The 17,750-nt window shown below is 43.0% G+C and overlaps 1 protein-coding gene across 5 annotated transcripts in view; it reads right to left on the bottom strand.

Annotated features, from left to right (window-relative positions):
* Positions 1-2,231: 2,231 nt before the first annotated feature.
* Positions 2,232-17,750, bottom strand: part of PLEKHS1 (pleckstrin homology domain containing S1) — a 70,522-nt gene continuing 55,003 nt past the window's right edge. For 4 of the 5 annotated variants that reach the window (XM_033943437.1, XM_033943436.1, XM_033943438.1 and 1 more), the window contains 6 exons: positions 17,404-17,510; positions 15,165-15,332; positions 14,593-14,691; positions 8,415-8,541; positions 4,851-4,934; positions 2,235-2,915 (listed from right to left, as the gene is read on the bottom strand). In XM_033943437.1, the coding sequence (XP_033799328.1) occupies positions 4,851-4,934; positions 8,415-8,541; positions 14,593-14,691; positions 15,165-15,332; positions 17,404-17,510 (585 nt within the window). In that variant the 3' untranslated portion in view covers positions 2,235-2,915. Of the gene's footprint in view, positions 2,916-4,850; positions 4,935-8,414; positions 8,542-14,592; positions 14,692-15,164; positions 15,333-17,403; positions 17,511-17,750 lie in introns of all 5 variants that reach the window. The other variant, XR_004539327.1, reaches the window with a different exon arrangement.

The following is a 17,750-nucleotide window of genomic DNA, read 5'->3' as shown; positions in this document are numbered from 1 at the left end:
TGACACCAGCATATATATAAACTTAAATTGAATTTATTTTGGGTTCATTACAATAAATTGAAAGTAAAAAATTACTTACTAAAAATGTACAGCTTCATACTTCTGAAATAAGACAGCAATCGTACACAAGTACATACCAAAGCAGTTGGAGCAGTTTTGCCCAATATTCTTCAAATGTTAAGTGCAGCAAAACTGCAAACGTGACTCCTCACTACTTCTTAAATAAGAAGCAACTAATACAGTTTACAAAGAAACATGATGGCAGATAATGGCCCATCCAGTCTGCCCATCCACAGCATCCACTATCTCCTCCTCTCCCTTAGGCTAAGGCTCTTAACATTTGCATCTCCTCTTCCTATTGGCTAAGGCTCTTTACATCTGCATTGTGATGTCATATAACTTTATGGTTATGGGAACATTGTAACATGATGGCAAATAAAGGCCAAATGGCCCATCCAATCTGCCCATCCACTATCTCTTCCTCTCCCTAAGAGATCCCACATGTCTATCCCACGCTTTCTTGAATTCAGACACAGTCTCTGTCTCCACCACCTCTACCAGGAGCCCATTCCACACATCTACCACCCTTTCTGTAAAAAAGTATTTCCTTAGATTACGCCGGAGCCTATCACCTCTTAACTTCATCTATGCCCTCTCATTCCAGAGCTTCCTTTCAAATGAAAGAGTCTCACCTCATGCTCATTTATGCCACATAGGTATCTAAACATCTCTATCATATCTCTTTGTGAGAGATTCAGGGGTTTTCCCTCACTGAAGCCGCAGTTTTACCCCTGGGCAGCAAGGAGTGTTAGATAAACCTGTCCCAGAACGCACTGAGCTTTGAAAATATTTTTTTTTAATTACGCTTGCTGACTAACCTTAAGTCGTATCTGTCAGGCAGTATGTTTAACCCTTTCAGGACCATAAGGATCGTAGGCCAATTTTTGTGGTTTTGACGACATTTTTATGGTAAAAAGGGCTTGCAGATGCCAAAAAATTGATTTTTTTTGTGAAATATCATTATTTTTATTTTAAAAAAATCACACTTCTGGCTTATGGACAGTGTGGCAAGTGAATCTTCTCGTCAATCTGGCAACGACGCTAATGAATGAATGTCGGAACCAGTTTGTTTACATAAAGGCAGTATCATATGGAATCCGTACATATCAAATTTAGAACTGTAGACTATCCCAATCAAAATGTATAGGATTTTAAAGTTATGGGACAAATATGTCCCTTGGTCCTGAAAGGGTTAAGACCATCTTGCAAACTGTTGTCTTATCATGTTTTCACTATTGTAACCTCGTCTTCTGGGAATACCGGCCTTAGTGCTGTGTGCTTTACGGGTTGCACAAAATTAATTAGTTAGGACGCTTTTTAGACTAGGGAGGGGTGAATATGCGACAGAATACTATATTAAACTGTATTGGTTGAAACTAGAGTACAAGATACGTTCGTTATAAGTTGATGGTGACGGTGTATCTTTGTGTACTAATTCTAATCGTCCATTTGTGAGTCGCACAAACCTTTCCAAGCTCTAGAGGCGACTGATTGGGGATCAAGAGGAAGAGGGGGAGGGACTGGGAAGATAAGAGGGTGGTGCTTAGGTGGCGGAAATGAGGATGGAGAGTAGCTAAAATAGAAACTAAGACAGTTAATTGCCAAAGAGATGAGTCTTCAGGTTTTTCCTGAATGAGGTGTAGTTTGCCTCCTTCCTGATTACGTCTGGGAGGTCATTCCAAGTTTTTATTCCTAGGTATGTTAGCGTGGAGTGTCACAACGACTTCACTGTTCTGTATTTGTCTCACTTCTGATAAGTCTATTGGAGGGGAGAGTGGTTCAGTGATTAGAGCTACTGCCTCAGCACCTTGAGGTTGGTGGGTTCAAATCATGACTCTGGGCAAATCAGTTAATCCTCCGCTGTCCCAGGCGGTTCATAGTCTAAAGTGCGCGAGGACAAAGGCGCGCCGACAACCCAGCGCAGACAACTGAGCGCAGAGCTTGATCGCGCTGAAGAAAAACTGTATTTTAAAGGGCTCCGACGGGGGGTGTTAGTGGGGAACACCCCACTTTACTTAATAGAGATCGTGCTGGCGTTGGGGGGTTGTAACCCCCATTATACTGGAAACTTAACTTTTTCCCTGTTTTTAACACCCCCCCCCACACACTCCCCCAACATGGCAGCGTGAGGCAGCGCGATCCCTTTTAAGTAGAGTGGGGGGGTTCTCCCCCATACCCCCCCCCCCCGTCAGAGCCCTTTAAAATACAGTTTTTCTTCGGCGCGATCGAGCCCTGCGCTCAGTTGTCAGCGCGCCTTTGTCCCCGCGCGCTTCTGATCCGTCACCGTCCCAGGTACATTAGATAGATTGTAAGCCCACCAGGTCAGATAGGGAAAATGCTTGAAGTACTTGTATGTAAACCACTTTTGAGTGTGCTTGTAAAAACTACAAAAAGGGCAATATACAAGTCCCAGTCCCTGTCCTTCTATAGGTATAATCTATTTCTATGAGACCCATTCCTCCTTCAGCTTGGGGAAGACGCAGTCTTATAAATGACCTCATGGCTAAGAAGGAGTTTTCTGATCATACAACCAACTTTTTAAGGTCTTTAAAAGGTCTGTCTAGAGTTCAGAGCTGAATGAGTGTGGAAATTGCCAGCAGATAAATGGCTTATGTCTTCTTCTTCTCTGCTAGTGCAATGTTCAATATCAATTTTAATTTTTTCTCTCCGTGATTTATGCTCTCTTGTCGTTCCTGCCTCCACTCCTGGATATTTACATAAACTTTCCTGTTCGGGTTCCTTTTTCTCTCGCAGTCGGAGGGATGATTTGTGCACTGTGAACATTTTGACCAAGTCGTTTCAGTTTTTCCATAGCACTCATAGCTCTTAAGTCCAACGTGTCTCCATGTAATGCTCTGTACAAAATAATGTGGAATATATAGAGATGTATATTTAAGAATATCAAGCATAACAAATGACTTCAGAAAGAAAATGTTGATTGAATTCAATTATTTTAAAAAAGTGATTTATCTGATAAATAAACGACAACACCAGGCCTTTGATGGAAGAAGAAATAACTTGCTAGTCACATATAAAAGGAGTGACACCGGCTGCACATACGATAGCAGGTCTTATTCATCCACTCCGACCCTAGCTGAGATAATATTCAGGCACCTTTCTGACCTCCTGTGCAACTTTCTTTATGGCCCTTTTTTTCTAAGCCGTGGTCGAGGTTTCCACTGCGGCCCAGGGTGCTAAATGCTCCGACCCTCATAGAATTCCTATGAACATTGTAGCATTTAGCCTGCCAGACCGTGGTAGAAACCTTTATAGTGGCTTAGTGAAGGGGGGGGGGTCAATTAGTCCCCTTATTTTCTTACTCCTGTTACTCTCTCTTATCTATCTATCCCCCCTTTTTTACAAAACTGCGCAAGAGTCCCTATGAGCGTCGACGCAGCATGCTCTGCCCGGTGCTAAAAAACCTCTTACGCGGTTTTGTAAAGGGTGGGGGCTAATATGCTCCATCTTTGCTTACAAACAAAGCCAAACTTATGGAGAGTTGATGTCCAAGATGAAGACTTTATTAGAACAAATACATAATCCACATAACAATGTCTATGGCCTGAACCACTGGAAACATATGGACCCAACACGGTCTGTGTTTCGACACTATTGTCTTCCTCAGGGGTCCCTATAGGTCCTGTGTGCAGGCTTGTGGATTAAATTAACATTACATTACATTACAGATTTCTATTCCGCCATTACCTTTCGGTTCAAAGCGGATTACAAAAACAGTTATGGAAGAAGGGTTACAACGTTAGATCAGAGAAGGTTTCCAAGAGAGGGAAAAGTAGGATCTGGGGTTAGTGAGGGGATGGTAAGAGGGGGGTTAAGCTTTATTAAGGGATTTCTTGAAGAGTATAGTTTTTAGTTCCTTTCTGAACATCTTGTAGTCTGGGGTTGTTGTCAATAGGTTGGAGACTTGGTTGTCTATCTTCGCTGCCTGAGTGGCCAGTAGTCCGTTGTATAGTTTTTTCCGTTTTACTTCTTTGATTGGGGGGTAAGTGAATGGGGTGTGTGTTTTTCTATGCCTGGTAGAGGTGGTTTGGATGAGGCGGTCTTTTAGGTAGGTTGGGCTGTCTCCATTTATAGTTTTAAATAGTATACAGTATAATTTAAATTGTATTCTTTCCTGGATTGGAAGCCAATGAGAATTGATGAATGCCTCAGTGATGTGATCATGTTTTTTTCAATGAATAGACAAGTCTCAGAACTGTATTCTGAATTGTCTGTAGTTGTTTAATCATTATTGCAGGGCAGGGGAGGTAGAGGATGTTGCAATAGTCCAGGATACTTAGGATTAGAGATTGTACTAGGAGCTGAAATTGTGTTTTTTCGAAGAATTTTCGGACTTGTCTATGGTTTCTCAAAACTGCGAAAGATTTCTGTATTGTTTTGTTAATTTGTGATTGCATTGTGCAGCCTCTGTCAATAGTCATACCTAGAAGTTTTAGGGTGGTTTGCAAAGGGTAGTTGATAGAGTTGATTTCTAAGTTGGTTATGGTTGGGATTTTGTTATTTTCTAGGAGGATGAATTTAGTTTTGTCTGGGTTGAGTTTCAGTTTGTGGTCTTCCATCCAAGTCGTAACTGTAGCTAGAGATAAATAAATAGGGACGATAGCTCCTGCGCTGGTGAGATACACTGCGGAAGACGCAATTGAGTGTCTGGACATTTGGAAAATCCCTTCATCCTTTAGTACCTAGGGATAGCAGGGTGGGTGATATTTGGCGAAGGGTGAGGAGGCAAATCTTTTCAAACACACACAAAAAACTGTAAGATAACCTCTTACCTAGTGGTGGTGGTGGTGGGAGCACAAACACTTTTCACTGTGAAACACTTTTGAATTTGGAATTCGCAGAATGGAAAGTGTCACCTAAAAAAAAATAGATAAGTTTTAGAAGTCTAAAGAAGCGAAAAGAGTTCACTGATATATTTGCTGCTGCTATTGGTGTAGATTGACAGACTGGATAAGTCCTATGAACTTTATCTATTACTGTACTTTCTTTAACAAATTTTCCTGAAGTTTCTCATTGTTTAGCTTTTGCTGACATCTAGTGGCCCAAATTCAAACATGCTCAAGGCCATAGCTGGTTCTTCCTTTAGGAAATTGCTCACAGCACAGTAATTTTAGGCAGGAGACCAGGTGGCTCCCAAGTCATGACCGTGCCCTGTTATCTCTATTCACCAATATGTGCAATCTCAAAAGGCAGAGAAGGGTTCTCTATTTCCTGCTCCAGCTCCTCCCAGACAGGAGCAGGAGGGAAGAAAACTGAGGCAAGAGTGGATGAAGGAGAAAGAGTTTCCTTTCCCACCCCATGCTTCAGTCTAGAGATGTCTTTTCCAGCAGGAAGTGAGACGGATCCCAGTCATTTATGTCCCAATGTCACTGAGAGGGGACTTGATCGAAACGTTGAAAATACTGAAGGGAATAGACTTAGTAGATAAAGCCAGGTTGTTCACCCTCTCCAAGGTGGAGAGAACGAGAGGGCACTCTCTGAAGTTAAAAGGGGATAGATTCCGTACGAACCTAAGGAAGTTCTTCTTCACCCAGAGAGTGGTGGAAAACTGGAACGCTCTTCCGAAGTATGTTGTAGGGGAAAACACCCTCCAGGGATTCAAGACAAGGTTGGACAAGTTCCTGCTGAACCGGAATGATCGCAGGTAGGACTGGTCTCGGTTAGGGCATAGGTCTTTGACCTGGGGGCCGCCGTGTGATGGACCACTGGTCTGATCCAGCAGCAGAGATTTTTATGTTCTTAATAGTGGTGTAGGAGAAGGAGCATGTGGGGCTCTTTTTGGTTCCTGCCCCTTGCTGAAATGGGCACCCTTGGATGGGGTAGCAGGGACCAAGCATGCCCATAAACAGCTCTTTGAGGTGCAAATTATTATTATCATTATTCTGCACAAACTGATCTAAGCTTTTTCTAGGCTCACTTTCCGGAACCAGACTGTTAATGAACTGCTTAGTATGAATTTCAATATGCATCATCTCATTATTGTTCAATTTACATAAACGCATTCAGGGGTAATTCTATAAACGGGCGCCTAGAAGTACACACCTCTTGTGCATATCACTGGCGCCAATAATCGACAGTGATACGCATATATGCACTAGGGGGGAGATTCTGTATAGGACACCGGTCGCAGCAGCTGCCTAAGAAGCGGCTGAGAATCGCACACTGGCGTCCTATACAGAATTGCATCTGCCCTAATGCACAGATCCCGAATCTCTAACTGGCACCCATGTCACAGGCGCCGGTTAGAGAATTGTGCCTGATCCCCTGCCACAATCAGCTGAGCGGCCACGGCGAAGTCAGCTGGCAGGAGGGATGCCCAATCCCTCCAGCCGAAACACTCAAACGCCCCTGCAACGTCGGCCGGCAGAAGGGATGCTCTTCTTAATTTCTGCCCTGGGCCCCAGCATGTCTTAACACCAGCCCTTGAGGATATGTGTTTTGAGAATCTGTGATAGTCGCGAAGAGAATTATGTTCCGATGCTATATTTTTGGCCCCGACACAGTGGAAAGAGTCTTAATTCCACGAAACGCTGGCCTGTGTCGGCATAGATGGCATAAATATGAATACTGAGAAGTAACAGCTCTTAAAGAAGGGAAACTTAAGATAAGTAAAACTATCAATTTTCTCAAAGCTAAAGAGAAGTGCATTTCAAAGTTTACTTGCTGGATTATGAATTGACTTAATAATAGCTTAAAAGAAAGAGGAATATTGAAGTAATAATTTCAAATAAAAAGGTATAAAAATAACAAAAAGAATTATATATAGGTAAGAATTTTGAATAAAAGTATATTCAGGTTTTTCTGGCCTATGACTGAAGCGTGGAGCATTAAAAAAAAACTACGCAGAACATTCTGGTCTATGAGAGGACGGTGCGTAGGCTCCTTTTCTGAGGCCTTTTCCTGAAGTAAAAAAGAAAAAATCCCTTTAAAAATAATCTATATATATAAAATCGGAGGTATGTATGTGTGTATGTATGTATGTGCCGCGATCACGCAAAAACGGCTTGACCGATTTGAACGAAACTTGGTATGCAGATCCCTCACTACCTGGGATGATATGTTCTGGGGGTCTCGCGGCCCACCTGCACACGTGGGCGGAGTTACAAACATAACATTAGATTTCACCCATTCATGTCAATGGAAAAATAGTAAAAAGCTGCCATTCTCACCGTACTTCAAAAACGGCTTGACCGATTTGAACGCAACTTGGTATGCATATCCCTCACTACCTGGGGTGATATGTTCTGGGGGTCTCGCGGCCCACCTGCACACATGGGCGGAGCTACAAACAGAAAATCAGATTTCACCCATTCATGTCAATGGAAAAAATGTAAACAGCTGCCATTCTCACAGTAAATCAAAACCGGCTTGACCGATTTGAACGAAACTTGGTATGCAGATCCCTCACTACCTGGGGTGATATGTTCTGGGGGTCTCGTGGCCCACCTGCACATGTGGGCGGAGCTACAAACATAAAATCAGATTTCACCCATTCATGTCAATGGAAAAAAAGTAAAAAGCTGCCATTCTCACAGTACTTCAAAAACGGCTTGACCGATTTGAACGAAACTTGGTATGCAGATCCCTCACTACCTGGGGTGATATGTTCTGGGAGTCTCTCGGCCCACCTGCACACGTGGGCGGAGCTACAAACAGAACATCAGATTTCACCCATTCATGTCAATGGAAAAAAAGTAAAAAGCTGCCATTCTCACAGTACTTCAAAAACGGCTTGACCGATTTGAACGAAACTTGGTATGCAGATCCCTCACTACCTGGGGTGATATGTTCTGGGGGTCTCGCGGCCCACCTGCACACGTGGTCGGAGCTACAAACAGAAAATCAGTTTTCACCCATTCATGTCAATGGAAAAATTGTACACAGCTGCCATTCTCACAGTAAATAATAAACGGCTTGACCGATTTGATCGAAACTTGGTATGCAGATCCCTCACGACCTGGGGTGATATGTTCTGGGGGTCTCTTCACCCAAGAATTTATATGTTCTTGCTCCTGGAGGTGAAACTAAAAATGTTGTTTATAATCACGTTTTGTGTTTGTTGTATTGTATTCATTTTGTCAAATATTTCGCATTATAATTTGATTATTGTACTTTTTATAAAGCTGTAAAAATATAATTTCATTCACCACTATAAAGTATCTTTATTTGAATCCATTTACTGTGTTATTGCTATAATTAAATACCCGTGCAACGCCGGGTCATCAGCTAGTTTTTGATAAAACTAAGTGAGTTTAATATTGTGTTGGTATATTATACACGTTAGCCACTTGGGTTGAGACTTTTTTGACTTTGAACATCTGGCCATATTCTCTTACATTTTCTTTTAGGGCTCTGTCGATGTCTTCATACACATCAGCTTTGCTCTGTATGCCCAAGTCATTAATAGATGTTATCCGATCCCCGTAGTTAAATATGCAGCTTGGACCTTGCCAGTTGGAGACACTACAAGCGATAAACAGAACACTGATCATTAATAGGACGCACTACAACAGGGGTAGGGAACTCCGGTCCTCGAGAGCCGTATTCCAGTCGGGTTTTCAGGATTTCCCCAATGAATATGCATTGAAAGCAGTGCATGCAAATAGATCTCATGCATATTCATTGGGGAAATCCTGAAAACCCGACTGGAATACGGCTCTCGAGGACAGGAGTTCCCTACTCCTGCACTACAACATGCCAAGGGATCTCGTGCCTCACCAGTGCATTTCTTAGCCACGTTTATTGAAAGCTTCTGTAATGACTGGGGGAGTCAATTCTGAGCAGTTTACATGAGCTTCCGCAATGGTGTTACAAAATAGAGCTTAAGTGATTCTCTGATGGTCTTATCACAAGACTGAGGTTATTTTCTCTGTGTGCAAGGAAAGTTATCACTATGGGGTAAAACAGTGTATCGCAAACTGTGTGTGGTGGCAGACACCAGTGAGGAGGAGAGGCACCGAATGACTGTCTACAGGATTTGCCTCTTGCAGCAAGAAGCATGTTCTGTAGGCAGTCAGCTGGCACCAGTACCTCTCCTCCTCGCCGGCGCCTCTCTTTTTGTAACACACACACACCCCTCCACTGGCAGCTCAGGGCTCCGTCTGGAGAGGCTTTGCACATGCACAGACGTTGATGTTGTCATGTCAATGTCCGCACATTTCCATATGCCCTCCAGCCACGGCACAGGGTTTATTTTGCCACAGCTTCTGGAAGTTTGCGAGACACTGGGGGTAAAAGAACAATTTGGAGTGGAAAGCAAAGGCAAATAACTTCTGGATGGTTGTTTTGATATTAACGGCAAATTTCTGCTCTTTGTCCAAAACCATGTGCATGACTTTCTATCATTTAAAGCTGAACTGGTTAAATTAACTATGGTGAAAGCAGTTCCAAAGAGCAAACAATTCCAGCAACTGGACTGATCAATTTTGAAATCATCTGTTCTGATACATAAGAACATAAGAACATAAGCAATGCCTCTGCTGGGTCAGACCTGAGGTCCATCATGCCCAGCAGTCCGCTCACGCGGCGGCCCAACAGGTCCAGGACCTGTGCAGTAATCCTCTATTTATACCCCTCTATCCCCTTTTCCAGCAGGAAATTGTCCAATCCTTTCTTAAACCCCTGTACTGTACTCTGCCCTATTACTCCCTCTGGAAGCGCATTCCAGGTGTCCACCACTCGTTGGGTAAAGAAGAACTTCCTAGCATTCGTTTTAAATCTGTCCCCTGTCAACTTTTCCGAGTGTCCTCTTGTTCTTTTATTTTTCGAAAGTTTGAAGAATCTGTCCTTCTCTACTCTCTCTATGCCCTTCATGATTTTATAAGTCTCTATCATATCCCCTCTAAGTCTCCTCTTCTCCAGGGAAAAGAGACCCAGTTTCTCCAATCTCTCAGCGTATGAGAGGTTTTCCATCCCTTTTATCAAGCGTGTCGCTCTCCTCTGAACCCTCTCGAGTAACGCCATATCCTTCCTAAGGTACGGAGACCAATATTGGACGCAGTATTCCAGATGCGGGCGCACCATCGCCCGATACAATGGCAGGATAACTTCTTTTGTCCTTGTTGTAATACCCTTCTTGATTATGCCTAGCATTCTATTTGCTTTCTTAGCGGCTGTTGCGCACTGTGCCGTCGGCTTCATTGTCATGTCCACCATTACCCCCAAGTCCCTTTCTTGGTTGCTCTCATTCAATAATATCCCTCCCATCGTATAGTTGTACCTCGGGTTTCTGTTTCCAACATGCAATACTTTACATTTCTCAACGTTGAACTTCATCTGCCATCTCGCCGCCCATTCCCCCAATTTGTTCAAGTCCCTTTGCAATTCTTCGCATTCCTCTTTAGTCCCAGCTCCACTAAATAGTTTTGTATCGTCCGCAAATTTTATTATCTCACACTTCGTGCCTGTTTCTAGATCATTTATGAATATATTAAATAGCAGCGGCCCGAGCACTGAGCCCTGCGGAACACCACTCGTGACCCCCATCCAGTCCGAGTAGTGGCCCTTCACCCCTACCCTCTGTTTCCTACCCGCCAACCAGTTTCTGATCCATCTATGTACGTCTCCGTCCACTCCATGGTTCTTCAGTTTCCGGAGTAGACGTTCGTGAGGCACCTTGTCAAAGGCTTTTTGGAAATCAAGGTATATGATGTCTATGGGGTCTCCTCTGTCCATCCGTTTGTTAATTCCTTCGAAGAAGTGCAATAAGTTCGTTAGGCACGATCTCCCCCTGCAGAAACCATGTTGGGTTGTTTTCAAAAGTTCGTTTCTTTCCAGATGTTCATCGATGTGTTCTTTAATCAGTGCTTCCGTCAGTTTCCCCGGAACCGAAGTCAAACTCACTGGTCTGTAGTTTCCCGGGTCACCTCTTGATCCCTTTTTAAAGATGGGCGTGACATTGGCTATCTTCCAATCCTCCGGGATCATGCCTGTTTTCAAGGATAGGTTGCAAATTTGCTGCAGTAGTTCCGCTATCTCCTCCTTTAATTCCTTCAGAACCCTGGGATGGATTCCGTCCGGACCCGGGGATTTGTCAGTTTTAAGTTTTTCTATCTGCCTGTGTACATCATCAAGGCTCACTTCCATGGATGTTAATTTTTCTGCTTGATTTCCATTGAATATTTGTTCAGGTTCCGGTATGTTGGTTGTGTCTTCGTTTGTAAATACAGACGAGAAGAACATGTTGAGTCTTTCTGCGACTTCTTTCTCCTCCTTCACCGCTCCCTTCCTGTCTCCTTCGTCCAGCGGTCCTACCTCCTCCCTAGCTGGCTGTTTCCCTTTAACATATCTGAAGAACGGTTTGAAATTTCGTGCCTCCCTGGCTAGCCTCTCTTCATACTCTCTTTTGGCTTTTCGAACCACACGGTGACATTCTTTTTGATACTTCCTGTGCTCCTTCTGGTTCCCTTCAGTTTTGTCCTTTTTCCATTCCCTGAATGAATTTTTCTTATTGCCTATCGCTTCCTTCACTATTTTAGTCATCCATACTGGGTCTTTTGTTCGACCCTTTTTGCACCCCTTTCTGAATCTGGGGATGTGCAGATTTTGTGCCTCGCTCACTGTGTCTTTGAAAAAAGACCAGGCATGTTCTACTGTTTGCCATTTTTTGGAAGTGTTCCTAAGTTTCTTCCTTACCATTTCCCTCATTGCTTCATAGTTTCCTTTCCTGAAGTTGAAAGATGTCACTATGGTTCTCTTTCCGTTCGGTATGCCTACTTCAACCTTGAACTTGATCATATTATGATCACTGTTTCCCAACGGTCCCACTACTTCCACTTCCTTTGCAGGTCCCCTTAGTCCATTTAGGATTAAATCCAGAGTGGCATTTCCTCTCGTCGGTTCTCTAACAAGCTGCTCCATGAAGCAATCTTGTATAGCCTCCAGGAATTCTGTCTCCCTAGCGCATCTTGAGCTTCCAAGACTCCAGTCTATCCCAGGATAGTTGAAGTCTCCCATAACAACTGTGTAACCACTTTTGCATTCTCGCTTCATCTCGGCATCCATTTCTTTATCGCTATCTCCGGTTTGCCCGGGTGGACGATAGTATAGGCCCATCTTTATTTCATGCCCTTTCCTACCCGGTATTTTAACCCATAGCGATTCCAGTTTGTTGATCATCTCCGCTGTGTCCATTCTTGTCGATTGTATGCTTTCTTTTACGTATAGGGCTATTCCTCCTCCTTTCTGACCTGACCTATCCCGGCAATTTTGGCACAGAGATATAAGACTCCATTGACATGCAATAATCTCGATTAGTTGGTAATAAGTATCTGCATGGTGCACAGAGTTCTAAAGAACCGTCACCCCCCCCCCCCCCTTCCCCCCTGTCTGCCAGGCTCTATCATCAGCCCACTGGCAACCCTTAGCCAAACGCTGTGCCTTTAAGGGCCTGACGCTAGCGTACAAATCCCTTCACAACATGGCGCCAAGCAACATGTCAACCAAACTCGCTCAACATGTACCAAACAGACCACTCCACTTTAACTATAATAACTTTATTTTTCTATACCGCCAACACCCAAAAAGTTCTAGGCGGTTCACAGAATAAAGAGGACTGGGCATTCCAGTGATGATGCAAGGCACACAGAAAAGCAGTACAATCTTTCAACAATGAAAAACACAATAAGAAACTATGACATAGTCATCAATCAAGTAACACATTTTTTTGAACAAATAGATCTTAACCAATTTTCTAAAGGTGCAATAAGATGCAGATTGTTGAATCAGGTCGTCTAACCATATTTGAACTTTACCTGCTTGATAAGCCAAAGATCGATCAAAATATTTTTTAGAACGGCAATCTTGGGGATTAGGAAAAGTAAATAAACCAGTACGCCAAGTAGGCCTAGTCGAATGGTACAATTTAAAATGAGAGAGGAGATATAGCGGACAGGGGACAGGTTTAGAACCAACGCCAGGAGGTTCTTCTTCACTCAGCGGGTTGTGGACACATGGGACACGCTCCCGGAGGATGTGATCGGGCAGAGTACACTACGGGGATTCAAAGAGGGATTGGATAGATTCCTGAAGGATCGGGGGATTGAGGGGTTCAGATAGAGGTAGATAGGGTATAGAAAGAATATAGATAGAAAAATAAGGGGATCTAGGGCTAAATCAAGAAAACCTGACAGGTCATGGACCTGATGGGCCGCCGCGGGTGCAGACTGCTGGGCGCAATAGACTTCTGGTCTGACCCAGTGGAGGCAACTTCTTATGTTCTTAATCCAAATAACATCTTATAGCAAATACAAGCAAATTTGAAAAGTATTCTTGCTTCCATTGGCAACCAGTGCAGCTGACGGTAGATTTTAGGAAGAAACATGACTCCAAACACCCCCAGCCCTTGCAAATTCAACTACAGAACGCCAGATGACAATCCTATTCTCACTTCTTACCAAACTACTGGAACCAACGACCCCATAGATCAGATCCCTCGGATTGCTCCCGAACTGTAGGAAAGCAATAAATTCACCTAATCCCTTGCCTACTACCGTATGTTTAAAAAAAAAAAAAAAAAAAAAAAAAGAACAAATGTACATTGGAACTTGACCCTCTGTGTGTGGCATGCTGGGAAATACACATTGTATTGTAAATGTGACAAATGATGTAGGTTTAATCTGTAACCCGTTCTGAGATTGTTGGGGGAGAAAGGGATAGAAAATGAATTAAATTAAAAAAAAAAAAGAACAATCTGAATAGAAAACCATGTGGGAGATAGATCTAAACCAGTGGTCTCAAACTTGCGATCCGGGGACCACATGCGGCCCGCCAGGTCCTATTTTGAGTCCCTCGATATGTTTATCATAATCACAAAAGTAAAATAAAACCGTTTCTTAATCATACGTCTCTAGCTATAAATGACAATATTATTATTACGACTTAGCCAAAAGGAAAGATTTATAAACCATAAAGAGCTTTACCTCAAACAAAATTATCATTTCTTTACTAAGACATGAACTATTTTTTCTGAGGCCCTCCAAGTACCGACAAATCCAAAATGTGGCCCTGCAAAGGGATTGAGTTTCAGAACACTGGCTAAACTGTAACCATGACATCCTATTTGTCTTTGGGAAGCAGAGCTGAGATTGTGATGTCATAATGCCTCATTCCACCAATAAGAGCCAGCCTCATCAGTGATGTCACAATGGCTTGATTGTCCTGTTCTCCCCTCTGCCCTCCAACCCAGCCAGCAGATTAACTGTTCCCCTTAACTCAGTGGTCTCAAACTCACGGCCCGCCAGGTCCTATTTTGAGGCCCTCGGTATGTTTATCATAATCGCAAAAGTGAAATAAAACAGTTTCTTGATCATATAAATGACAATATTATTATTAAGACTTGGCCAAAAGGAAAGATTTATAACCTATAAAGAGTTTTTACCTGATGGAAAATAGTCATTTCTTTAATAAGACATTAACTTTTTTTTCTGAGGCCTTCCAAGTACCGACAAATCCAAAACGTGGCCCTGCAAAGGCTTGGAGTTGGAGACCACTGATCTAAACCTAGCAGGCACTTACCAAACTCGGTTTCCGATTTCAGTGAGGGTTAGATACTTGATATCTTCTTTGGAAAGGTCAATATTCCGCCTTTCGAACTGACTTTGATCCACATGTTCACTGGAAGAGATACTTATTGTCAGGCATTGAGAATTACGCACGGTCTCCCCATCTGTGTAGACCCAAACGCTGGAAGCAGATTTCGTAGGGTTACCAGATTTTCCCCGAAGGAAAATCCGGACCCATGGCCACGCCCCCAGGCCATGCCAGTTCCGTTCCAGTTCCGCCCATGTCACGTCCCGCCCCCAGCCCTGCCCCCAGACGGCATCCGCGCATGTGACGCAATGACATTGCATGTGATGTCACTGCGTTGCGTTCCGCGCATTCCCGGATGCCCCTTCCTGACAACAATTTTGACGGGAAGCTTTTTAAAACTGGACAAAGTGCCGGGTATTGAAAAGCCATCCAGACTCCCCCCCCACCCCCCCGGACATGTCATCGAAAAGGATGACGTCTGGTAACTTTAAGATTTCTAAGACAACGGCACTCAGATTTGTTCCACCAGCAAAACAGGCCCCCTGATTGGTCCTTACCTGAGCAGTATTTTCAGCTTGACATCTGAAAGCTCATTCCACTTCTTGTCAGATTTTGGCTCATTGGAGATCCAACTGTGGTTGGACATGACCTGGCTTCTCCAGTCGTCTGCGCGCACACATTTTCTACGTGACACCTTTTGATTGTTCTTGTCAGCAGAGCTAAATCTGCAACAAACATATTTGTTGTAAGAATTCCAGATTAGAGAATGACACCGTGACAAAATTCATCACCGTTCCCATCCCCGCGGATAACCGCGGGAAACCATCTTCAAGTCATTCTTTAAGGAAAGAGGGAAGAATCAGAGTGTGAATGGCCACAACCACTAACCCTCAAGCTTTGCTTTGAAGAATGCTGGTGTAGAAGGACTGAGGTTGAAACAGACACTACAGAATGACAGTCTCTGGTATCCAGATATTGTGATGTCATAATGCCTCATTCCACCAGTGCCTAAGAGCCAATCACATCAGTGATGTCACAATGGCTTCATTATCCTTGGCTCCCATAAGAATCAGAGTATGAATGGCCACAACCACTGACCCGCAAGCTTTGCTTTGAAGAATGATGGTGTAGAAGGACTGAGGTTGAAATAGACACTAGAAAATGACATGGGATTATTTCCTGCAGTTATCCGCGGGGACGGGAACGGTGATGAATTTTGTTACCGTGTCATTCTCTATTCCAGATCTACTAATTTACATTTACATTAAGCGTTAAAGTCCAGGGAAATGTCTTTTATTTCAGAAAGCGTGTGTGATTGGGCATAATGATGCAATTTTGGTCACAGAAAGAATCTCCAAGCTTTTGGCATTGGAGGAACCAGTTGCATCGTTTACTTTTGTTTGAGATTTGGGAGGTTAGGCGTTCGTCTAGAACAGTGGTTCCCAAACCTGTCCTGGGGGACCCCCAGCCAGTCAGGTTTTCAAGATATCCCTAATGAATATGCATGAGAGAGATTTGCATACCTGTCACTTCCATTATATGCAAATCTCTCTCATGCATATTCATTAGGGATATCTTGAAAACCTGACTGGCTGGGGGTCCCCCAGGACAGGTTTGGGAACCACTGGTCTAGAAGAACTCGTCTTTTAATGAAGGTTTGGGATCCTTATATTCAAAACCTTTCACCTAGAGCAAGAAGTTTAATTCTCAATGATTTACATTGAAGCTAAGGTTGTCTAAATTACATTCCAGATCATTATTTTTGTCACTTTTCATCCGGGGAGGGGAATTTGATTATGGGATGGAGGGGAGGGAAATGGGATGGGAGGGGGTGGGGGAGGGTGGAAGGGTGGGGGAAAGGGGAGGGCGGGGGGAGAGAAGGGGAGAAAGGGGGTGATAGGGTGATGGTTTATTATATAAAATGTTTGGAGGAATGATAGAATTTGATAGAATATATGGATTAGAATTTTAACATTTGTGAAATCATTTGTAAAGAATATCTTTCTGTATAATATATATGTATTTTTACTTTATTCTTTCAATAAAAATGTTTGAACATAAGCGTTAAAGTCCAGCGAGTTTTGGTGCTTTAGAAATTTGTACACGGCCACTGCAGGGATGCTAATACTGAATCTTTGAATGCTCTCAGATTTTCAGATAACAAAACAGCCAAGTTGGTTATAGTTTTAGAAACAGCAACAAGTAGTTTACAAAACTATGGGGCAGTTCTATAACTGGGCACCACAGTTCAGGTGCCTACTCTGGTTAGACTGCGAGCCTACGCACAAAGCTGTGATAGTGATTCTTCCACAGTAAATGCACTAAAGTGGATCGATTTTTCACTCCGTCAAAAATGACAAAGACTAGGGGACACTCGATGAAGTTACAGGGAAATACTTTTAAAACCAACAGGAGGACATATTTTTTTCACTCAGAGAATAGTTAAACTCTGGAACACATTGCCAGAGGTTGTGGTAAGAGCGGATAGCGTAGCTGGTTTTAAGAAAGGTTTGGACAAGTTCCTGGAGGAAAAGTCAATAGTCTGTTATTGAGAAAGACACAGCAGATAGGTGTTTAGGCAAGGTTTCCCTTGGCTGAATACATGTTGACTTTGTATCATTAATCTATGCCTATGTATATGCTCAGTAATTTTGTTTTTTAAAAAAATAACGTTAACACTAGAGAATGACTTATAAAACACATCAATCTGTCCAGGGTAATTGTCTCTAATAGATTTCAGATTAAGGAGCGTTAGAATATCCCTGCTGAACATGACATAGTAGGGCCCCCACTTACGAGTTCATCTTCATATAATAATGCTGGGAGTCCTTTTCATCACCAGACTCCTGAGTTTCATTTCCAGATTCTGGAAGGTCATCACCTTCCACTGGTTCTTCGCACTCCTTAAAAAAACAATGCGACATATGTTAAAAAAAGCATTTTCTAACGCTTAGGTATATTGATCCTTTCAGAATCCTCACTAGTTCTAGGATATTCCTGGTTTTAGGACCATAGAACTATTTTAGTGCATGTGAGGTAGTGCTGACCGATTCACGATTCGAATCGATTCACCTATTTGAATCAGGTGAATCGATTCAATTTTTTATTTTAAAAAAATCAGCCTACCGATTTAATGGCCGACC

The sequence above is a fragment of the Geotrypetes seraphini genome, chromosome 4, assembly GCF_902459505.1.
Source record: "Geotrypetes seraphini chromosome 4, aGeoSer1.1, whole genome shotgun sequence".
Classification (NCBI taxonomy): Eukaryota; Metazoa; Chordata; class Amphibia; order Gymnophiona; family Dermophiidae; genus Geotrypetes; species Geotrypetes seraphini.
The sequence above is the reverse complement of the archived record's forward strand: the minus strand, read 5'-3'. Positions and strand labels throughout refer to the sequence as shown.